This window comes from Rhincodon typus, chromosome 11 (genome assembly GCF_021869965.1).
Source record: "Rhincodon typus isolate 14 chromosome 11, sRhiTyp1.1, whole genome shotgun sequence".
NCBI lineage: Eukaryota > Metazoa > Chordata > Chondrichthyes > Orectolobiformes > Rhincodontidae > Rhincodon > Rhincodon typus.
The window spans coordinates 72,593,931-72,619,186 of NC_063342.1; the positions used below are offsets into that span (position 1 = coordinate 72,593,931).

The window sequence follows — 25,256 nt, forward strand, 5'->3', positions numbered from 1 at the left end:
ATGATGCTGCTTGGCCTGCTGTGTTCATCCAGCCCTGCACCTTGTTGTCTCGGATTCTCCAGCATCTGCAGTTCCTACTATCACATGTAGGTCAGATTGGATTATTATGGGAGATTTATTTCCCTAAAACTCATTGGTGAACCAGGTGGCTTTTCATTGTAACTGATAATGGCTTTAGTCACAGAATCATGGAGGTTTTCCAGCACTTGGCCCATCCCCTTGTTTGCTATGGTCTTTCAATTGTTCACTAAATATTTTTAAATAGAGCGATAGAGATGTACAGCATGGAAACGGATCCTTCAGTCCAACTCGTCCATGCCGACCAGATATCCTAAATTAATCCCATTTGCCAGCATCTGGCCCATATTCCTCTAAACCCTTCCAATTCATGTACATATCCAGATGCCTTTTAAATGTTGTAATTGGACTAGTGTCCACCATTTCTCTGGCAGCACATTCCATAAACACACCACCCTCTGGTGAAAAAGATGCCCATTAGGTCCCTTTTGTATCTTACTCATCTCACCTTAAAAATGTTTTTAGAGTTCCTGCCTCCACTGCCCTTTTAAGTAGCGAGTTCCAGATACCCACCACCCTCAGGGTGACAAAATATTTCTTCCATTCCTCATTAAACCTTCTGTTCCTTACCTTAAACCTGAGCCCCTGGTTATTGACCTCTCTACTAAGGGGAATATTTTCTCCCTACCTACCCTGTCATTGCAGCCTCAAACGTCATACATCTCAATCAGATCCCTCTCAGCCTTCTCTGCACTAAAGAAAACAACCCCAGTCTATCTAATGTCTCCTCACAACTGAATCACTCCATCCGGGCAAGATCCTGATGTATCTCCTCTGCACATTCTCTAGTGCAATCACATCCTTCCTGTAGTGTGGTGACCAGACTGCACATAGTACTCCAGCTCTGACTTAACCAACATTACTTACAACTTCGTAATAACCTTCTTGCTCTTGTTTTCAAAGCCGTTATCCAGATGCCTTCTTAACCACTTTCCCTATCTGTCCAGCTGCCTTCAAGGATATATGGACATGGACACCAAAGTCCCTCTGATCCTCTGTACCTCTACCATTCAATGTGTACCTCATGTTCTTCAGGATTAAATTCTATTTGGCACTGCTCAGCCCAACTAACCAGCCCATCTATATTGTTCTGTAGTCTAAGGTTTTCGTTCTTGCTATTTAACACACCACCAATTTTCAGGTCCTCTGGGGAACTTACTGATTATGCCTCTACATTCCTATCTTGATCGCTAATATACACAACAAACAGCAAAGGACCTAGCACCAAACCCTGTGGTTGCTACTGGACACAGATTCCAGTCATAAAAATATCATTTGACCATCACTGTCTGCTCTGTGCCACGAAACCGTTTTTGGATCCAATTTGCCAATATGCCCTTGATCCCATAGGCTCTTAGCTCCTTAGCTAGTCTGCCCATGCAAGACCCTTGTCAAAACCCTTACAGAAGTCCATGTGGATTAGATCAACTGCACTATCCTCATCGACATATCTAATTACCTCCTCGAAAAATTCTATCAAATTTGTTAAACATAGTCTCATCCTTACAAAGCCATGCCAACTATCCTTGCCTTTCCAAAATCTGTCACTCAGATTTTGTTTTCCAATAGTTTCTCCACCATTGATGGAAGGTTCACTGGCCTGCTGTTTCCTGGACTATCTCTATCACCCTTCTTGAATAATAGTACCACATTAGCTGTTCTCTAATCCTTTGGTGCCTCTCCTGTGGCCTGAGAGAATTCAATAATTAGTGTCAGAGCCCCTGCCATCTCTTTGCTTCCCTTCCACAATAGCCTGGGACACATCTCAACTGGGCTTGGGATTTTATCGACCTTTAAACCTGACTCTCTCTCAATACTGATTTGTTTTTCAGCTCCAAACACTGATTGCCACTTTGGTCCCAATTCTTTTGACTTCACATTCCAGATGTATTAATTAAATGCAAATATTGACTGTGGTGGGGTTTGAACTCAGAGATTTAACACACAAGGATGGACATTGCTAGAGAAACTCAATGGGCCTGGCAGCATCTGTGCAGAGAAAGCAAAGTTAATGGTTCAGGCCAATATCCTCATTTTTTGCTTTCATCCATGTAGCCAGGGCTGTCCTGGACCAGAATACGTCGACATATGCCCTTGACCATCTTCAAAATGTCAATACCCCCTTCATACTGAAGCTGAAATAAGGGAGGAATTTTGTTGGGATACTGGCTGACATAACAATCAAGCAGAGGTACCGGAAAGATTGGTAGCACTTCAACAAGTCACCCACTCCAAGTTGTGATGCATCCTTGGTTGCTGAGGTAGTAAGGCTAGAAATAGGTGAGGTATTGCTGCCTCACAGCACCAGGGACCTGGGTTCGATTCCACCCTCGGGCGACTGTCGGTGTGGAGTTTGCATGGTCTCCCTGTATCTGCCTCAGTTTCCTCCCACAGTCCAAAGATGTGCAGGTTAAGGTGGGTTCGCCATGGGAAATTGCCCATAGTGTCCAGGGATGTGCAGGATAGGTGGATTAGCCATGGGGAATGTAGGGTTAAAGGGATAGGGTGGGCCTGGGTGAGATGCTTTTCAGAGGGCCCGAATGGCCTGCTTCCACGCTGTAGGGATTCTATGAAACTTCTGCCCACAGTCTTCCAATCCTCCCTAGATACAGGAGCCAGAGGCCTGGAGACTTACAAACGTTAACCTCTTGTTCAAGAAAGACTAGAAAGATACTCCTGGCCTGTCAGTTTACTTTTGGCAATGGCGAAGTTGTTACTTACATTCAAACAGGCAAACGGGAATAGGCCATTCAGCCCCTTGAGCCTACTCCGCCATTTCATAAGATCATGGCCAATCTGATTGGAACCTGAGCAATACTTGCCTGAAAACTTCCTTGATACCCTTCAACTCACTTTATCAACAAACATGTCTCCATCGCTCTTCCACAGATACATGGTCCCCTAAGAGAGAGAGAGAGAGAGAGAGAGAAAATTTCCTTATCCCTGTCTTAAATTAAGCTTCAAGAAAAATGATCTTTAATAAAATTGATAGCCACAAGCAGAAGGCCAAAGGTCAGGGAATATCATTTTCACTAACAGCACAGGCACAGGCCCTTTGGCCCACTACGTCTGTGCTGACGATGATGCCATTCTAAACTAATCCATCAGCCTCCACATAGTCATTTTCACTAACTTGACTGAGATCTTCGAAGAAGTAACAGAGAGGCTGGATGTTTGGGAGTGCAGTTAGATGTGGGGAATGCAGATATTTTTTGAGCGTATGAACCTTTAACTGTGTTTTGGTAAAGTGTCACATAAGAGAACTCTTTGCAAAATTGAAGTCTCCTGGATGAAGTAGACAATTGGACCAAGGGTACAAGATTGGCTAAGACTGTGTTATAGACTAAGGAAGACGCACAGTAAAGTTTCTTACAGTTCTGTTCTGGGACCAGTATTGTTTTCAGTATATATTCATAATTTAAGTTTGTGAGTCATGATGAGGAGGTGCTGGTGTTGGGTTGGGGTGAACAAATTCAGAAGTCACACGACACCAGGATATAGTCCAACAGGTTTATTTGGAATCACACAAGCTTTTGGACCGCAGACCCTTCGTTAGGTGCACTGCGCTCCGAAAGTTTGTGTGATCCCGAGTAAACCTGCTGGACTATAATCTGATGTCGAGTGACTTCTGACTAAGTTTGTGAGTGACATAGCACTATTTCAAAATTTGCTGTTAATGAAGATTGAAAGTAGATAAACAGTGAGGTAAATAGCAATAAACAAGTGGATTTGGACAAGCTGATGGGATAGGTGGATAACATTCAACAGAGGCAAGTGGGAACAGATATATTTTGGTAGGAGAGAAAATACTAAATCCATTACAGGGGCCTCTAACAGGTCTCTCCTCACCCTTATCTATTCTAGTGATGAAGAATCCCAGCCTGTTCAGCCTTTCCTGATAAGGCTTTCGATGGTATGATCCTTGTGATTCCTTTACTTACATATTGCCCACTGTTTCCATGATGGCAAGAACTATGCACAATATTGCAAGTGTGACCCAACCAATGTTTGATCCATCTGCCTTTCAATTACAGTTACTTCTCCTTGTTTGTGAAAACATAGCTTTAGCTCCCTTTGCACTCCCATTTTAATTTCAAAGAGAAAGTGGCATTTTTTGTTCTTCTGAGCAAAATACATCACCTCCCCCAATCCAGATTGAGTGGAGGCAATGGCCTAGTGGTAGTATTGCTAGACTATTAATCCAGAGACCCAGGTAATGTTGTGGGAACCTGGGTTCAAATCCTGCCATGACAGATGGTGACGTTTGAATTCAATAAAAATCTGGAATTAAGAGTCTAATGATGACCATGAAATGATAGTCAGAAGGGAAAGTCTCATCTGGTTCACTAATGTCCTTTAGGGAAGGAAACTGCCATCACTACCTAGTCTGGCCTACCTGTGACTCTAGACCCACACAAATGTAGTTGACTCTTAACTGCCCAATGGGCAATAAATGCTTGTCTGGCAGTGTGATGCTCATATCCCATGAATGAATTTTTAAAAAATCTCAATTGCTATTTACATATTCATTAGGAAATGCAAGTTTATTAACATTTTAATTCTTCCCTACAGTTAACTGTTTGCAAAATTTGGAATAGGACTTCTGATTTTTGAGATCAAATTAGTTATGGAGCTGGTGAGCAATTGGGCACCCTGTCAGCCAAAGATACAATTTTCTACCTACTGACCCTGTAACTTTGCACTGCCTGAATTGGGGTCAGTGTTCCGTTTGACCCAAGGTGACTACATATTGCCTTCATCACCAAGACTGCTCTCCTTGTACCTCTGCAACATCACCTAACACTGGCTCTGTCTCAGCTCGTCGGAACTGTCCAGAGCTGATCATTCCAATCCTGTATGTCTTCCTTTCTTCTGCCCTATTCAATTCCATGTTCATCCAAAACTCTGTGTCTTTTAACTCTCTCTGTCACATTTACTCTGTGCTTGCTGACCCACTTTGTCTGCTGATCCAACAAGACCTCAAAATTCCTCAGTATCGTTTACAAATCCTCCGCCCCGTCTGTAAGGCCGACTAGACTTCAAGAACTCTACGCCCTTCAGATTCTGGTCTCTTTAGTGTCCCTGATTTTAATCACTGCACAGTTGGTGGCTTATGTCTTCAAGTATGTGGACTCCAAGCTCTAAAATCCCCTCCCTAAACCTCTCCACTTCCCTCCCCTCTCTCCTCTCTAAAAGATATTCCACCTTAAGGAGAAACCCAGTTTCTTTGCCTGTCCCAGTGCCCCTTCATTTCAGAATATTGTTTGATTACATTCTTGAGGCTTTAAAAGTGCTATATAAATGGAAATTGGTGTTTCTGTCACTCCTGTGATGATGCTGTGGCTTTAAGAGGTGTATTTTATCCTGGTTTATTTTAAGAGAGAGATTGACTGAGAAGCACAGAGCAGTCTGTGGTAACGTAAACAGCTTGTAAGGTGTTGGTTTTTAAAAAAAGTTAGAACAATAGAAGCAGCCTGGCTGGGTGTCACCAGCTTCCACAGACCAGGATTTCTAATTTAGTTTTAGCTTTTTGGTTCAGCAGAAGCAGCTGGAGTTTTGAAGCAGAAGAAGTTAATTTTTCCCCACTCTTGGTTACAACTAGAAGCTGGGGTTTCTCTCTGCTGCTATGTTACCTGTGAGACGAATCTATTTTCAAAATTTTGCCAAGCGTTGTGTCTAGGGGATGTTACTATATTGGAACTGTTAATTAGTAACAGTTACTGTATCTATTATTCTGTTAAGTTTTCCAATAAAGTTGTTATTCTAAGTTATTTTCTCTGTAATATTTGAATAAATTGTATTTTGCTTAACGTTGAATAGTTTTGCAGGTGCAGGAGCATGAACAATCCCCTGCCCTCCGCAACCTCTCACTCATAGGGCTGTCAGGCAGCCTAACCCAATCACTGCACAGCCATGGCACATGGACATGCCACCCTCACCATTGCATGCGTGAAGTGCACTCGCCTTAGACTGTCAGCCTCCCATACTTCCCGGGCACTGTGCTTTCTACTCACTGTGAAGGTGAAGGGCTATTGCTCATCAAATGCCCAGCACCCACTCAACATTGCCCTTTCTATCATCCAGTAAGGAAGAGTGGCCACTGACTGGCATGGGGTGCCAGATCTCTGCATTCTCATCCCTTGCAAGGAGCAGGCAGCGCCACTGGTGCCTGAGGACTGGGATCCCTCAATGGTGCAGAGGAAAAGGTGGAGGGTGGTGGTTACCAAATGAGGGATACTGCAGACTGCAGTTTATGGCCACTCTTCCACACATATAGAAACATAGAAGATAGGAGCAGGAGGAGGGCCATTCCGCCCTTCAAGCCTGCTCCGCCATTCAGCATGATCATGGATGATCGTCCAACTCAATAGCCTAATCCTGCACTTTCCCCATAACCTTTGATCCCATTCGCCCTCAAGTGCTTTATCTAGCTGCTTCTTGAATACATTCAATGTTTTGGCATTAACTATTTCCTGTGGTAATTAATTCCACTCTTTGGATGAAGAAATGTCTCCTCATCTCCGTCCTAAATCGTTTACCTCGAATCCTCATACTGTGACCCCTGGTTCTGGACACATCCACCATCGGGAACATTCTCCCCGCATCTACCCTGTTCAGTCCTGTTAGAATTTTATAAATCTCTATGGGATCCCCCACCCTCATTCATCTAAACTCCAGCGAAAACAATCCCAACCTAACCAATCTCTCCTCATATGTCAGACCCACCATCCCTGGAATCAGCCTGGTAAACCTTCGCTGCACTCCCTCGAGAGCAAGAGCTTCCTTCCTCAGAAAAGGAGACCAAAACTGCACACAATATTTCAGGTGTGGCCGTACCAAGGCCCTGTACAACTGCAACAACACATCCCTGCTCCTGTACTCAAAACCTCTCACAATGAAGACCAACATACCATTTGCCTTCTTTACCGCCTGCTGCACCTGCATGCTTACCTTCAGCAACTGGTGCACAAGGACACCCAGATCCCGCTGCACACTCCCCTCTCCCAATTTACAGCCATTTAGGTAGTAATCTGCCTTCTTGTTTTTGCTTCCAAAGTGAATAATCTCACATTATCCAAATTATACAGCATCAGCCATTGAATTGCTAACTCACGCAACCTGTCCAGATTATGCTGAAGGATCTCTGCTTCCTTGTCACAGTTCACCCTCCCACCCAACTTGGTATCATCTGCAAACTTTGAGATGTTACATTTTGCTCCCTCATCCAAATCATTAATGTATATTGCAAACAGCTGGAGTCCCAGCACTGATCCCTGTGGTACCCACTAGTTACTGCCTGTCAATTTGAAAAGGACCCATTAATTCCTACTCTTTGTTTCCTCTCTGCCAACCAGTTTTCTGTCCATCTCAATACACTTGCCCCAGTCCCACACGCTTTAATCTTGCACAATAATTTCTTATGCAGGACTTTGTCAAACGCTTTCTGAAAGTCCAAATATATCACATCGACGAGTTTCCCCTTGTCAACTCTACTAGTTACATCTTCATAGAATTCCAACAGACTTCCCCTTCATAAATCTATGCTGACTGTTTGATCATGCCGCTACTTTCTAAATGTTCTGCTATAAAGTCCTTCATAATGGATTTGAGAATTTTCCCCACTACCAATGTTAGGCTCACTGGTCTATAAATTCCCTGTTCTCTTTCTACCTCCCTTTTTGAATATTGGAGTGATATTAGCCACCCTCTAATCTGTAGGGACTGTTTCAGAGTCTATAGAATCCTGGAAGATGACCACCAATGCATCCACTATTTCTAGAGGCACTTCCTTAAGTACTCTGGGATGTAGATTATCAGGCCCTGGGGATTTGTCTGCCTTCAATCCCATCAATTTTCCCAGCACCATTTCTGTACTAATAGTGATCTCCCTTAATCCTCCCCCTCACTAAATCTTGCATTCTCCAACATTCCTGGTATCTGATTTGTGTCCTCTTTTGTGAAGACAGAACCAAAGTATATATTCAGTTGTTCAGCCATTTCTTTGTCCCCTATTATACATTCCCCCATTACTGTCTGTAGAAGACCTAAGCTTGTCTTCCTCTTTCTCTTTCTCTTCACATAACTATAGAAACTTTCAGTCTCAGTCTTTATGTTCTCTGCAAGCTTACTTTCGTAGTGTATTTTCCCCTTCTTACTCAATCTCTTGGTCCTCCTTTGCTGAATTCTAAACTGCTCCCAATCCTTTCATAAAAACCAAAAGAACTGTGGATGCTGTAAATCAGGAACAAAAACAAAGTTGCTGGAAAAGCTCAGCAGGTCTGGCAGGATCTGTGAAGGAGAAAACAGAGTTAACGTTTTGGGTCTGGTGACTGTTCTGAGGAAGGGTCACCGGACCTGAAACGTTAATTCAGTTTTCTCCTTCACAGACGCTGCCAGACCTGCTGAGCTTCTCCAGCAACTTTGTTTTTGTTCCCAATCCTTTCATATTATTTTCCTTGGCCAATCTACATGCTTCTTCCTTGGATAGGATACTAGCTCTAATTTCCTTTGTAATCCATGGATTGGCCCTCTTAACCATTTTGCTATTGTGCCAGACAGGAATAAACAGTTTTTGCAGTTCCCCTGTACATTCCTTGAATGTTTGCCATTGTCTATCCACTGTCATCCCTTTAAGTAACTCTCCCCAATGTGTCAAGGCCAACTCATGCCTCATACCTTCATTATTAAGATTCAACACCTTAGTCTCTGAATCAAGTACCCTACTCACCATCTTGATAAAAAAATTCCATCATGTTTTGGTCACTCATTCCCAAGGGGTCTTGCACATCCAGATTGGCAATGTTTCCCTTCTCATTATACAGCACCCAGTCTAAGATGGCCTGCTCTCTAGTTGGTTCTTCCACATACTGGTCAAGGAAACCATCCGTATACCCTCTAGGACTTCCTCCTCTACTGCATTCTGCAGATTAAAATTACCCATGATCACCGATATTCCCTTATCACATGCATCTCTGATTTCCTGTTTAATGCTATTCCCAACATCACCACTGCAGTTGGAGTGTTTATATATGACACCCGCAAATGTTTTTTGCCCGTTGGTATTTCTCATCTCTACTCTTCTTCATCAACTTCCAGAAATGCGAGTAATCGCTATGGTAAACTCATTTTAATGCTAATTAATGGGAAACTGGAAACAGTAAAATTGTCAAACATTCAATGGAGTACCTATATGGGAAGTTACTATATGTAATTTCTGTTTCAGAATTGTATTTGACTAGCTCCTCTTTTAACAGGAAACAGACCACTAAACACCATCAATGAGGAATGTGGAATTGACACGACCACTTCACAGAGCAGTCTTGAAGGGTTGAATGGGCTACTTCTGCCATCAGATTGAATGTATGCATGCAGTCTGAGAGCTGGGCCTTTCAAGCAGCACCTCCCCCATTCTGTCTCTCCTCACTGATGCTCTTCTGACCTTCCACCACTGACCCCACCCCAGTCCTGAAGAGCCCCTCCCTGTGACAACTGAGGCACCCAAACATCCCATGGAGTACCTCACCACCGGCATCTCAGTTGCCCTGCAGCCCTCCCCTGATTGAGGTCCCCTGCAGACTGATGTTCCCTAACCTTGACCCCACATCCACAAGACTGGGTTCTCCCTGATCCCCAGTACCCAACTGCTCACTGCATCCCCACCCATCCCCCGTGAACATTCCCTCTGCTCCAACAGCCTCCCCCACCACCACCAGATCAAGATCAGGCATGAGTTGGCCCCTACAAGGACCACAGCTTCATGGAATCATATAATCCCTACAGTACGGACGCAACCCATTCAACCCATCAAGTCCACACGGAGTTGCAGGGGTGGGTCTGGCTGGGATGTTCTTCGGAGGATGGGTGTGCACTTGATGGGCTGAATGGCTTTCTTCCATACTCCAAGGATTCCAGCTTCTTCCGACCATTATCTTCCAATCCTCATATCCTCCAAACATTTCTTATTTATGTACCTGTTGTGAAGTTGGTTAGAGTATGTGTGGCTTGGAAGGCAGGATGTTGAAATTTGATCTTTGTAAAATGATGGCGGGGGGGAGTGGAGGGGGAAGAATGTGTGGTCCCTTTAAAAGACATGCTTTTTATGAGCTTACAGATTAAAAAAAAGTCCAAGGGCAGCTTGTGGGTTGTAGGTGCAAAGAGAACTCCTTAAATTGACACATCAGTATCAAAGGCTGTGTGGTTAGCAATCCAGGCAGCAGTTTTGTTTTTTTTTAGCAAGGCAACCAGTTTGAATATCAGCCAATTGATTTAAACCAGGCACTTAAAACCAATTAAATTTAAATCTGATGGTTTTGATAACATTGGACCAATCTTATTGTAAGAAACGGATATATCATCAAGGGTATAAGAGAAGAGGGCATTTGAAAATTGGTCTGAGAGCAACTGCCACCTGATAGAGTTAATAACCATCAGCTCTTAAAGAGAAAAATCACTGGCTCTCGCAGAATTCTCAGCCCTCAGAGTAACCATCATCTAACTAAAGATACAGTGCCACACTTAGCTAATATTCCTGACACAAGAATTCAACGGAGAAAGGCGTTCCTGGCTGAAGATCAGCGGAGAAGGTCACATTTCACATCAGATAGAGGTTCACCTGCACCTCTGTCAATGTGGTCTACTGCATCCGCTGCTCCCGATGTGGCTTCCTCTACATTGGTGAGACCAAGCAGAGCCTCGGAGACTGTTTTGTAGAGCACCTGTGCTCTGTTCGTGACAAATGACAACACCTTCCAGTCGCCAACCATTTCAACTCACCCCTCCCACTCCCCGGGCGACATGGCTACCCTGGGCCTCCTCCAGTGTCACAATAATGCCACCTGGAAACCGAAGGAGCAGCACCTCATATTCCGCCTTGGGACCTTACAACCTAACGGTCTCAATGTGGACTTTACCATTTTCAAAATCTCCCCACCCCCGGCCTCATCCCATGACCAACCCTCCCTCTCATCCCGGCCTCCTTGACCTGACACAACCTGTCCATCTTATCTCCCACCGATCTGGCCCACCCACCTCACTGACCAATCCCCACCACTGCCTACCTGCACTCGTACCTATCACCATCCCACCTACCTTCCCCAGCCCCACCCCTCCCCCATTTCTGAAGAAGGGTCCTGACCCGAAATGTCAACTTTCCTGCTCCTCTGATGCTGCCTGACCTGCTGTGTTCCTCCAGCTCCACACTGTTATCTCTGACTCCAGCATCCGCAGTTCTTACTATCTCAGTTTGTATGGATCTTGTCTCAGTTGTATAACTGCTTCTTCTCCCAGACCAGGCTCCTGTGATCCGTAACTGATGCCCTTCATTCCTACACCAGTCTGTCAGCTATACATTTACTTTCCTAATTTATATGGCAACTAAATTATGGCTATGGCTGTATTCCTGAACTTATCTACCACAAGGTCCTGTTTCTCAAATTTAGTTTCTGCCCTCTGAAGTTCTCTTCACAGGAAACCTTTCCTTTTCTCCCCACTACCATTTAGGCCAACGTGGGTCAACCAATTGGCTACTGTTATAGAGGCTGAACCGCTCTGATAATTAAACCAAAACACAAGCCCCAATCTGTTCTGACAGGAGTACGGGTTCCCCTCTAATAATTATACCAGAAACACCCCGACAAGCTCACCTTTCCCCTTGTAATCTATTAAAAGAAAGAAAATCCCTGATCTCCATTTTACAAGAAACAAGAAACAATTTATTTATATAACCCAACAATGAACATGTTAACAGAATTACTAACAAACTGACAATCCCCCTGCTTCGACTACTAACTACTTCCTAACTGGTCTAAATTCTACTGGAATACTGTTCAAATAAACACAAGTCCCACTTAACAAACCCAATTAATAAATGAACAACTCTCCAAGTTCACACATTCTGTCTTCAGAAATATTCTGTCTTCTCCACTCTCTTCAAATGCCTTTGTTCCACTATTTCTGCTGTCAGGAATGTTTTATCTGTATAATTTCTTCAATGAGGACTTTGAGCTAAAATACCACGGTACCTTTGATTAATTAGATGGGCTTTCTCTGAGAGCTGAATGGTGCTAACTCTTGGCAGGTAGTGGATGGTTCTCCCCGATTTTCCAATTGCCCTCGTCTTATATAACTGTAATGACATAATCAAATTCTTATAATATGATTGGTTTCAGGTTGTCAATACCATCAGAATTAAATTCCGTTGGCTTTCTGTATCTAGGTGCTTGGTTTAAATTAATTGGTCAAATTTAAACTTGTTGTCTTGGAAAAATTGCTGCTTGACTGTTCTACACAAAATACTTCTATTTCTGTCCATCTGTTCCACATTTATGAACTTGCAAGCACAGACAAAGCATATGCTCTTAAAGGGACCATGGCAATCTTTTCCCCACGATCATTTTTACCAACAAATTCTAACTTTCTGCCTTCCAATTCATAAATACTCTACCCAACTTCGTAACATCTCCCCCACTTTAGAAAATAAAAAATCCATCATTTTGGAACGATGGCTTCATTTCTTTTTCTCTAAATCTTAACACTAACCACATAATACATAGTTCAGTACTCTAAAGTTATACCTTTGATGCTAATTCTAAATATATATAACATTGGACCATACCAATTCTATCACATGTAAAAATTTTCTTTTAAAAAAATGAACAATTGGCCTTTCAATTCTGTCATCATCCTCCTGCATCAACATAGCTCCAACCCCTATATCACTGGTGTTGATAGCAACTTTAAAGGGTTTCAAGAAATTTGGTGTCGCTAAAACTGGTGCAGTGGTTAACACAGCTTTTTAATTCTCAAATGCCTCCTGGCATTGGTCTGCCCACTGAAATTTCATGTTCTTCTTTAGCAAATCCAACAGCGGTGCCACCACGCTGCCAAAGTTCAGCACAAACTTCCAGTAGAAACCACTCAGTCCCAAAAATCGTATCACCTCTTTCTTTGAGGATGGTCTTAGAAATTGCTCAATGGGCTTCGTCTTCATGTTCCTCAGGGTTATCCTTCCATGTCCGATGCTATGGCACAAGAATGTCACTTCTGCTTTCGTGAATTCAGTTTTTGCTAAGTTTATAACCTGTTTTGCCTCCTTAGTCTTTCAAAGAGCCCTGCCAAATGCACCATGTGATCTTTCCACGAGTGGCTAAAGATCACGATTTCGTGTATATAGACGGCACAATTAGTCAATCCTGCCACAATTCGGTTCATAAGTCTTTAAAATCTGGCTGATGCATTCTTCATATCAAAGGGCATTACTTTAAATTGATACAGCCCATTTGTGGTTACAAATGCAGAACACTCCTTCACTCTCTCTGACAAAGGTACTTGCCAGTAACCACGGAGTAAGTCCTACTTGGTGATATAAGTGGCTTGTCCAACTCTTTCCATGTTGTCCTTCAGCCTTGGAATTGGGTACGAGTCCAATTTAGTTACAGCATTGACCTTCCGATAATCCATGCAGAACCATTGAATACCATCAGGCTTCGAAACCAACATGACCAGTGACCTCCACTCACTTTGACTCGACTCAATGACATCTTCTTGGAGCATCGCTTTCAGTTCCTTCTGTACCTGTGTGGCTTTAACAGGATTAAGCCTGTAGGGGTGTTGTTTTATCAGAACAGCATTCCCTACTTTAACCTCATGCATTATAGTATTAATCCTCCCCATTCTATTCTCGCGTATGTCCTCATATTTCTGCATCAAGCCTTTGAATTCAGTCCTCTGTTCCTGAGACAAATAGCTTACGATCCCATCCCATTCTCTAGGGACTTCCTCATTTTTTAACTTGCTTTGAGGCACATCAAAATCAAATGATTTGGATTCTGATTCCTCACTGAGGGGCAGTAACTAATAGCTATTTTTCCGGTTCCCATTCCAAAGGTGCTGGATTTATTACTTCCTGTGGCTTTCCTACCATTTGACATGTATGACAGGTACAGCAAAATTCAACCACATCCTTATGCAAGCCAGGCCAATAGAAGTACTTTTGTATTTTAGCCTGAGTCTTCCTCACTCCTAAATGACCACTTACTGGCAATTTGTGTGCTACCTGCAATACTTCCAGTCTGTATGCTACCAGCAACACAATCTGGTGAACTTCCACCTATTTCTCCTCTGCACTAACCATGACGTCTCCATTTCCACCTTAGAATTCCATCCTTAAGGTAATAACACTTGGGAATACATTCTAATTCCTTTTCCAAGTAAGCTTTAGTTTATAGATCTTTTATTGTCTCATTTTTTTTTTGTAACTCCAGTAATCTTTCAGAACTAAACACTTCTGCCTGATCCTCTGCCTGTTTAGGTTCTTCCTTTACCATTTCATCAAACAGGGTTTCAGCTGACTGGACCTCAAATCCTTCATCTTTCTCTTTGGTTTTCCCCTCTTGCTTTAACCTTTGACTTTGGGATCTTGTCACCACACAGTCTGGAAAAATTCCAGGGTATTTTTCTTTTAACTCCTCAGTTCCCTAGTTTTCCTTCGGCTTCTCCACTATAAGGGGTGTCACTCCCACTTTTGTTCCTGCTAGGTCGTTTCCAAGAACAACTACATTCCTGGAATTGACACTCTTTCAATCACTCCCACTGTTGCTTCCCCAGTCTTGATTGGACTTTCCAACGTGATGTTACACAGGGGAACGCTAAATCTCTGTCCATCTATTCCACAGATTACCGGTCTCTCAGGTAACATTTCAGAAGAAGCGCAAATACTTTCATCTCTTCTTATTAGAGACTAAACAGCTCCCGTATCTCTCAATATTGTAACTTCTTTACTGTCACCCCCTGTTCTTACTGAGGAAACCTTATCCACAGAGGCGAAGTCTTTGTAGAGATTGGGCAGTCTCTGATTATCCAGCCCGTAACTAGGCTGTGCAGTCTCCTGTGGCTCCTCGACTCCTTTTGGGATTTCCTTCACTACCTCAACTAATGCCATTGGTTTAGCCTCTTTTACCACATCCTTTTTCCCAGTGCCTTTCTTAAAACACCAGCACTGTGACTGTGTGTGTCCCACCTTATTATAGTGGAAATACCTGAGGCCTCCTGCCTCCTTTTCACTCTCTTGGGTTTCTTTTTTCATTTGTAGTAAACTGCTCTCAGTGTGATCTGGTTTTTGTTTTTCATTGAAGGATCTCCCTTTTTCCCAATTTCTATCCCTCACGTAATGAAATTGCTTTCGGAAACTAAATTTCAATTTATGCACTAATACATATTCATGTCATCTCTGCAGCTCTTCTTACTTTGGTAACTTTCTGTTCCTCAATGTGAGTTCTTATCATCTCTGGAAGTGAGTTTTTAAATTCCTCCAGCAGAATAATCTCTCTAAAATTGTGTCTTTTCATATGTCTTTTCTATCTTTAATCTATCAAAGTTGCTCTGTTCAATACTTTCAAACTCGACATAACCTTTATGTTTCTGAACTGTTGTCTATATGGTTTTGGTACCAATTCACAGGCACTCAAAATAGCCTGTTTAATCTCTTCATAACCTCTTGACACCTCATCTATCTGTGCTGCAAACAACTCAGTAGCCCTGCCTACCAACTTGGTCTGAATTAACATTACCTACACAGTCTCTGGCCAGTCCATCTGCCCAGCTAGTTTCTCAAAGGAAATGAAAAAGACTTCTACACCTCTTTCATCGAATTTTGGTAATGTTTGGACATATTTGTATATATCTCTACCAGGTCTTTGGCTGCGATTGCTCATCTTCACATCTGTCTTGTACTTTTACTTCTGTCATTTGAAGTGTTTTTACTTCAAGTTCCAACTTCGTGTTTTCCAACTTGAACGTTCTTTCCCTGTCTCCCCCTCTTTCTTTTTGCTCAGCTAAGAACCTTCTCTTCCTTTCTTTATCTTCTAACTCCAGTTGTCTCATTTGCAATTTAATTTTTTCAAACTCCATGGCACTTGACTGTTTCTCTGATACACTGATCTGCTTGACCAACTCCATTATAATTTCAGATTTCCTTTTATCCCTCATTAAACCCAAATTTAACCTGTTTGCTAATTCTAAAAGTATATCCTTTCTTTGTCTTTCTAAACTTACTTGGCAATTTTTGGAAGCATCTCTAAATCCTAGAACCTCTTTAGAAATTTTAAGAGTTGTTTCCCTCACTTTTAATTTTAACCTACCACACATAAGCGAAATTAAACAGATTTTCCACGCCTATGTTTTATTTAAAGATCTAGGACACTAATCCCCAAGTCTGTTTAAATCTATCCAAATCCATTCAGAGCCGTTCAAATCTCCTACACAAACCAGTCAGATCCCAAACTCAAATTGTCCAGATCCATTCAGATCCCAGACTTGAGCCCCCAATTTTGTTATGGAGGGGGAATAGCCAAACCCCTCTGATAATTAAACTGAAACACAAGTCCCAATCTGTTATAATGAGAGTAGGAATTCCCCTCTAATAATTACTCCCGTAACACCCAGACAAGCTTGCCTTTCCCCTCATAATCTCTTAAAAGAATGGTTAAAAGAAAGAAAATCCCTGATCTCCACTTTACAAGTGACAAGAAACAATTTATTTATTTAATCCAACAATGAACACGTTAACAGAATTACTAACAAACTGACAATCCCCCTGCTTCGACTACTAACTACTTCCTAACTGGTCTAAATTCTACTGGAATACTGTTCAAATAAACACAAGTCCCACTTAATAAACCCAATTAATAAATGAACAACTCTCCAAGTTCACACATTCTGTCTTCAGAAATATTCTGTCTTCTCCACTCTCTTCACAAATGCCTTTGTTCCACTATTTCTGCTGTCAGGGATGTTTTATCTGTATAATTTCTTCAACGAGGACTTTGAGCTAAAATACCGTAGTACCTTTGATTAATTAGATGAGCTTTCTCTGAGAGCTGAATGGTGCTTACTCTGGCTGATGGCAGATGGTCCTCCCCAATTTTCCAAATGCCCCTGTCTTATATACCCATAATGACATAATCAAATCCTTATGATATGATTGCTTTCAGGTTGTTAATACCATCAGATTTAAATTCAGTTGGCTTTCTGTATCTAGGTGCTTGGTTTAAATTAATTGGCCAAATTCAAACTTGTTGTCTTGGAAAAAAATGCTGCTTGGCTGTTCTACACAAAATGTTTCTATTTGGGCACTTGCATTTATAAACTTGCAAGCACAGACAAAGCATAAGCTCTTAAAGGGACCATGGCATTCTTTTCCCCACGATCATTTTTACTAACAAATTCTAACTTCCTGCCTTCCAATTCATGAATACTCTGCCCAATTTCATAACAACTACCCCTCCACCACCGACCTCCAGCACTGCCCACACATTTTCCAATTTGCTCTCGATTTGCAATGAAATATCATTTGTACTAGGCTGGTGGAATCCCAGGATTCTTGGGTGTGAGGTTAGTTGGATGTGATGATGGTGCTGAGATACTGCATACATATGGTGGCATGATGGGGTAGAGAATGATGTACCTCCTGTGTACAGAGATTGGTGGGAGGTTGGATGGTTCCGTCAGGCTCGCTTGTGTACAGCAGGAAGATGGGCTGTTGTATACTGTACCGCTGTCACTGTTTAAAGAATGTAAGTGAATTGCTGCATATTGTTATTCCCTGAATGGCACTGTAGCATACTGGAGCTTTTGCAATCACAATATAAGTGCATTGTTGTGTCCTGTAGTACATGACTGTGTATACTATACCCCAGTGTATGTTTGCAGGCTGTAGGTGGGTTGTTGTACACTGTCTCTCTCTGTGTACAGACTGTAGTTGGGTTGTTGTATACTGTAACTCACTGTGTAACAGAATGTAGATGGGTTGTTGTATACTGTAACTCACTGTGTACTGTCTGTAGGTGGGTTGTTGTATACTGTAACTCACTGTGTAACAGAACATAGACGGGTTGTTGTATATTGTAACTCACTGTGTACTGTCTGTAGGTGGGTTGCTGTATACTGCAACTCACTGTATAACAGAATGTAGATGGATTGTTGTATTCTGTAACTCACCGTGTACAGTCTGCAGGTGGGTTGTTGTATACAGTAACTCACTACCTACAGACTGTAGGAGGGTTGTTGTACACTACACCCCAGTCACTGTGTAACAGAATGTAGGTGGGTTATTGTACACTGCAATTCATTGAGTACAGACTGTAGATGCGTCGTTGTATACTACACCCCAGTTGCTGTGTACAGCTTGTAAGTGGGTTATTGTGCACTGTAACTTTCTGTGTACAGTCTGTATGTGCGTTGTTGTATACACTACCCCAGTCACTGTGTAACAGTATATAGATGGCTTGTTGTAGATATTTTCCAGTCAAACTGTTCAGAGATGTTATTACACACCTCAAAGAGCCTGCATGTCTCCTACAGTGTTTCGAAGGTCCACTTCACAACTATAGCAGCAATGAACATAGAATGGCATGATCCCATTAGGTACTCTTGAGGTCCACATCAAAGCTCTGTATACACCAAGTCAGCAGACTATTGTTAGGAATATAGACACAGAGACAAAATCATTAATGAGGGTTAGCAGCATTTTCAGTGGTTACAGTTCCATAATGAGCCTCATTAGGATGGTTGTACCCAGCCCAAATATCTCCTTGCGTTAGTTGCTCTGTCCTTGCCATCAAAAAAAATATACTTGCCAGAGACAGGCAAGTTTCACCATACAAATTCCTGGGGTAGAGGGATCATCCCATGAGGAAAAATTAGATAAACTTGGGCAATAATTTGAAGAATGTGGGGTGATCTCATTTAAACATTTCAACAAGATGTTTCCTCTTGTGGGAGAATGTAGAACTAGGAGACATTGTTTAAGAACAAGGAGTTGGCCATTTAAGATAGAGACAAGACAGGATTTTTTGTCTTAGAGAATCACAAGTCTTTGGATCTCTCAAAAGGAGAACTTTTGAATATTTTTAAGGTAATAGTTGGTAGATTCTCGTTAGGCAAAAAGGTGGAAGGTTTTCTGTATACTGGAGAACTGTGAACAGTTTTGGTGCTCTTATTTAAGAAAATATATTATTTCATTTGAGGCAGTTCGGAGAAGTTTCACTAGGATGATCCCTGGTATGGAGGGATTGTCTTATGAGCAAAGACTAAACAGGTTGGGACTCTACTCACTGGAGTTTAGAAGATTAAGAGGCGATCTCAGTAAACATAAAGGATTCTTAAGGGGCTTGACAGGGGAAATGCTGAGAGGGTGTTTCTTCTCATGGGAGAATCTAGGACCAGAGGGCAATCTCAGGATAAAGGGGCACCAACTTAAGCTGAGATAAGGAGGAATTTCTTCTCTCAGAGTGTCGTGAGTTTTTGGAACTCCTTGTCACACAGAGCTGTCGGAACAGAGTCCTGTGTATATTTAAGGCTGAGATGGATTTATTCTTGATTGGTCAGGGAATCAAGGGTTTGGGGGAAAGGACAGGTAAGGGGACAAGAAGAATGTTGGAGCAGCTACGATCCTATTGAATGGCGGGGCAAGGTCGAAGGGCCGAATGGCCACTCCTGCTCCCATTTCCTGTGGTCTACAATCAGCCGTGATCTTACTGGATATGGCAGCATGCTAGAGGGCCCGAGTGACCTACTCTAACTCATATTTCACTTGTTCATGTGAAATATACAATATTGTTACAGGGCTTGAGAGGCCAGACAAAGGAAGGATGTCTCTCTGAGGAGTACTGCGATGGTGAGTGGAGTGAGGTTGTTGAGAATCGGGAATCACAGCCACAGAATGAGGGTCTCAACAAATAGGTCTGAAATGAGGAGAAACCTCCTCACTCAGAGAGTGGTGAGTCTTGGCAACTCACTACTCCTGAGGGCTGTGGAAGCTCAATCATTAAGTAAGTCCAAGGCACAGATCAATAGATTTTTAAATACAAAAGAACGTGATATGGGGATAGTATGGGAAAATGGCCTTCAATTAGAAGATGACCTCATTGAATAACAGAGCAGGCTAGAGGGGCTGAATGGCCCACCATGTATTTCTTATGCTCAACTCAAGGCCCCACCACGGCCACCCCAGGGCTCTTTAACACAAGAATGCATTGTGGATATTGCCCTCTGGAACAAGGGGGCACAGGTAGACAATTAGCTGGATGCACATGGACAGTAAGAATTGCTTACGTTCCTTCTCTTCAGATTCTTGGAGGGTGTACTCACTGAAACCCATGACTATGCATTCAGTTCTGATCTCCCTGCAATAGGAAAGGTGTTGTTAAACCTGAAAAGGTCCAGAAAAGATTTACGAGGATGTTGCCAGGGTTGGAAGGTTTGAGCTACAGGGAGAGGCTGAGTAGGCTGGGACTGTTTTCCCTGGAGTGTTGAAAGCTGAGGGGTGACCTTATAGAGGCTTATAAAATCATGAGGGGCACGGATAGGGTGAATAGCTAAGGTCTTTTTCCCTGGGTTAAGGGAGTCCAAAATAGAAGTTTAAGGTAAGAGGGGAAAAATTTAAAAGGGATCTAAGGTGCAACTTTTTCACGCAGAGGGTGGTGCGTGTCTGGAATGAGCCGCCAGAGGAAGTGGTGGAGTACAATTACAATGTTTAAAAGGCATCTGGATGGGTACATGAATACGAAGAGTTTGGAGGGATATGGGTCAAATGCTGGGACTAGGTTTATTTAGGATATATGGTCAGTAAGGACGAGTTGGACTTCAGGATCTGTTCCCGTGCTGCACAACTCTATGATTCTACTCTGTGACCTGATCAGGCTGCTCTTCATTTTACAGGGAGCGATGGTGGAGAAAAGGATTCTTGCCAGGGTGCACACTCGATTCATCGTCTCGCTGGCTTACGCCTTTCAAACTAAAGCGGAGCTGTGTCTGGTCATGACCATCATGAATGGCGGTGATTTGAGGTAGACAATAAATGGTGATGTGAGAGAGTTCACTCAGATTCATTAAGTTTCTTCACCAAAGAGGCCAAATCATTTCCTCAGTCTCTGTCCCAAATTCAAACATATTCCTCCCCCACACCCACAGCCAGCAATCTCCACACCCCCTCCCCGTCCCCCGACCCTACTCACAGCCCCTCCTGCCCAATGTTTGCAAACAACAGAAAACTGTAAATATTCACATCAGAAATATTCAGCGCCCTGGGACATCCCATTGCTTCACAATGAATTAATGGTCAGTAGATAAATGGAGTAGCTAGACCAGCACACAGCACGATTCTACAAGTAAACCGAGGAGGTGAACAAGCTGGGAAACTGTCTTGCCAATCTTGTTTGAATGGGCATTCGGAGGATTGCACAGTCCCCTTTCAAAACTGCTGTGGTGTTTGCTTTTGCTCGTTGGGGGAAGTGATGGGGCTGTCTGTTGAAAGAGCCAGGGTTGAGTTACTGTTTAAGATCAGGAGGCACGCATTGCTAGGATTTCCCACCAACATCAGTCCCATTCTCGATGATGTCATTCTTCCTGGGAAGAACAGCATTTAGTCACATAGTCATAGAGTCATACAGCACGGAAACAGATGCTTCAATCCAACCAGTCCAAATCGACTGTAATCCCAAATGAAACTAGTCCCACCTGCCAGCACTTGGCTCATATCCCTCCAACACTTCTTATTTGTGTACTTATCCAAATGTCCCTTAAATGTTAAAACTGTACCCACATCCACCACTTCCTCTGGAAGTTCATTCCACACACAAACCACTCACTGTGTAAAAAATGTTGCCTTTCATGTCCCTTTTAAACCTTTCTCGTCTCATCTTAAAAATATGATCCCAGTCTTGAAATTCTCCACCCTAGAGAAAAGACACCTGCTATTCACCTTATCAATGTCCCTCATGATTTTAAAAACTTCTATAAGGTCACCTCATCTCACCAAGGGAAAGAAGTCCCAGCTTATTCAGCCTCTCCCTACAACTGAAACCCTCCATTCCCGGCAACATCCTGGTAAATCTTTTCTGAACCCTCTCCAGCTTAATAATATCCTTCCTAATAGAGCGGGCAGAAATGGACCCACTACTCCAGAAGAGGCCTCACCAACGTCCTGTACAACCTCAACATGATTTCCCAAAAAGGGAAAAATGCAGTGGGAGGCACCAAGGATTTGGGGGAGGAGGGTTAGAAACACACAATTACCCTGGATAAAGGAAAAGACAGAGAATAGCCTGGTGCGTGGAAGGTGATGAAAGGAATGGTGGTGAATGCAGGGAACAAACTGAGACACAATGAGAGAAGTCAAAGACATAGGTAATGTCTAACCCTAACCTCAGAGCATGTTTCACTCCCAGACAATTCATTAGCCCGACCCGGAACGTCAGCTTTCCTGCTCCTCTGATGCTGCCTGACTTGCTGTGTTCCTCCAGCTCGACACTGTGTTATCCCTGACTCCAGCATCATTATCCTTCAATTTGTGCTCCCGAACAGCTTGACTTCACCTGCAGAGTGCATTTTTATCACAGACAGAAGCATAGGAGCCATTCAGCCCCTCAAGTCTACTGTTCTATTCTAGAACAAGGCAGATCATCTACCTCAAAACCATTTCCCCGTGTTATCCCCTTATACTTTGATGCCATGAGTGTCAAGAAATTTATCAATCTCTGTCTCAAACAGACTCTATAACTGATTCTCCACAAGCCTCTGGGGCAGACATTTGTATTGATTCACTAACTTCTGAGTGAAGAAATTCCTCCTCCTCTCAGTCCTAAATGCCACTGAGACTATATCCCCTGGACCCCACCATCAGGAAAAGCATCCGTTTTGCATCCTGTCTGTTAAAAATTCCGTAAGTTTTGAGAGATCATCTTGTGATGTATAATGAGGCAGTTTTAATAAATGATCTCAGAGTAAAATACCTGTAGGAAACAGTGACCCTAACATGGTAGAATGTAGCATTCAGTTTGAAAAGGAGAAACTTGGATCAGAAACAACTGTGCCAAACTTAAATAAGAGTCATTTAAAAAGGAATAAGGACAGAGCTAACTGGGGCAGACTTGGAAAGGCATTTAGCAGCAAAGATGGGCAAGGAATAATGGCAGAGGTTTAAAAAAATAGCTCATTGCTCACGACAAAGATACACCCCATTGAGGAAGAAGTAATTTAGGTAGGGGATAAGTCCACCATGCTTAACCAGGGAAGTTAAGCACAGCATCAAACGCAAAGAAAAGCATTCAATTTGGCAAAGATTATCGATAAGCCAGAAGTTTGGGAAAGTTTTAAAACTTACAAAACACTATTTTTTGAACAAAGGGAGAAGATAACATTTGAGGGTAAACTTGCAAGGCAAACAGCAAGAGAGAAGCATTAGTGAACATAGGCTCCTTAGAGAATGAGGCCGGGGAAGCAATAATGGGGAACTAGGAAATGACAGAGGAGTTGAATAAATATTTTGCATTAGTCTTCATAATTAATAGCATTCCAAAAATACTAAATAATCAAGGGTGTAAAGAGGGGTGGAAATAAATACAATATCTATCACTAAAGGATAAAGTACTAGGGAAACTAATGGGACTAAAGATCAATAAGACCCCTCAATGTAACGGAATGCATCTTAGGATATTAAAAGATGTAGCTACAGAGATAATGGATGTGCTGGTAGCAATCTTCCAAGAATCCTTAGATTCAGGAAATATACAAGAAGATTGGAAAACTGTCAATGTAACGCTTTTATTTGAAAAGGGAAAGTGAAAAAAATAGGTGAATTTCTCTTATGGGAGAATCTAGATTCAAAGGGCATAATCTCAGAATAAGGGGACACCCACATAACACAGAGATGAAGAGGAATTTCTTATCTCAGAGGGTAGCGATTCTGTGGAATTCTTTACTGCATACTGCCTTCTTTATAACATATATTTACAATATATTAATGACTTGGATGAGGAAAGTGCATGTAATATACTTAAGTTTGCAGAATACACAAAAGTAGGTGGGAAGGCAAGTGGTGAGGATGACACAGGAGTCTGAAGAAGGATATAGATAGGTTTAGTGAATGGGCTAAAACTTGACAGCTGGAATACAAAGTTGAAAACGTGAGGTTTGGCAGGAAGAATAGAGGAGCTGAGTGTTATTTAAATAGGATAAGGCTGCAGAAACCTGCAGCACAAAGGGAATTGGGAGCCCTCGTATATAAATCACACTAAAAAGCTACATACAGGCTCAACAAATAATAGAGAAGGCAAATGGCACTTTGGTCTTTATTTGAAAGGGGATGGAGTGTAAAACTGGAAAGTTTTGCTAAAACCAAACAAGGCACTAGTTCCACAGCTGGACTACTGTGAACAGTTTTGGGCCCCTTACGTAAGGAAAGATTTCCCAACATTGGAGGCAGTCCAGAGAAGTTTCACTAGGCTGATCTCAGGTACAGAGGGACTGCCTTATGTGGAGATGTTGACCAGGTTGGATTTGCACTCAATGGAGTTTAGAAGAATGACTTATTGAAACATACAAAATTCTTACGGGGGCTTGACAGGGTTCATGTGGAAAGGTTGTTTCACCTTCTGGGAGAGTTTAGGACCAGAGGGTATCAAATCAGAGTAAGGAGTCATCTATTTAAGACAGAGGAGGATTTTTTCTCTCTCACAGGGTGGCGATTCTGTGGAATTCTTTACCGCAGAGAGATGTTGAGTCTGAGTCGTTAAATACATTCAAGCTGAGATAGATAGAGTTTTAGTCAGTAAGGGAATCATGAGTTATGGGGAAAAGGCAGAAAAGTGGAGTTGAGAAAATCAGATCAGCCATGATTTCACTGAATGGCAGAGGGGACTCGATGGGCTGAATGGCCTACTTATGCTCCTATGTTTTTCTTTTATTCTGTTGCTCTTCCTCTGCACGTGATGTCTCCTCATAGGACAGTTCAACCATCCCTAGAATCTGTCTGGTGAAACTCTGCTGCATTCCCTCTATGGCCAGTATATTGTTCCTTAGATAAAGGGAGAAGAACTGCACACAATATTCCAGGAGTGGTCTCACTAAAGTTCTATACAAGAGAAGCAAGACTTCTTTACTCCTGTAACTGAGTAGGGAAAGAATGGAACAGGTTCTGGTAGGTCTACTAGGAAGGAGAGAAGGGCAGAAATCTGTGGTGTAGAAATTGGAAAACATCAGATAGAACACGTTATACATATTTCCTATTCAAAGGAACACATCTTTAAAGGAGATAACAAGGTGTAGAGCTGGATGAACACAGCAGGCCAAGCAGCATCATAGGAGCAGGAAGGCTGACGTTTCGGGCCTAGACCCTTCATCAG

At 42.5% G+C, this 25,256-nt stretch overlaps 2 protein-coding genes across 2 annotated transcripts in view; both read left to right on the forward strand.

The window, feature by feature from the left end:
- Positions 1 to 25,256, forward strand: part of LOC109925926 — a 250,018-nt gene that overhangs the window by 97,818 nt on the left and 126,944 nt on the right. The gene's annotated exons all lie outside the window — the stretch shown is intronic.
- The window catches only part of grk1a (G protein-coupled receptor kinase 1 a), a 54,270-nt gene that overhangs the window by 3,856 nt on the left and 25,158 nt on the right, over positions 1 to 25,256 (forward strand). Inside the window, exon 2 of the mRNA XM_048602613.1 lies at positions 20,794 to 20,921. Coding sequence (XP_048458570.1) covers positions 20,794 to 20,921 — 128 coding nt within the window. The remainder of the gene's footprint in view (positions 1 to 20,793; positions 20,922 to 25,256) is intronic.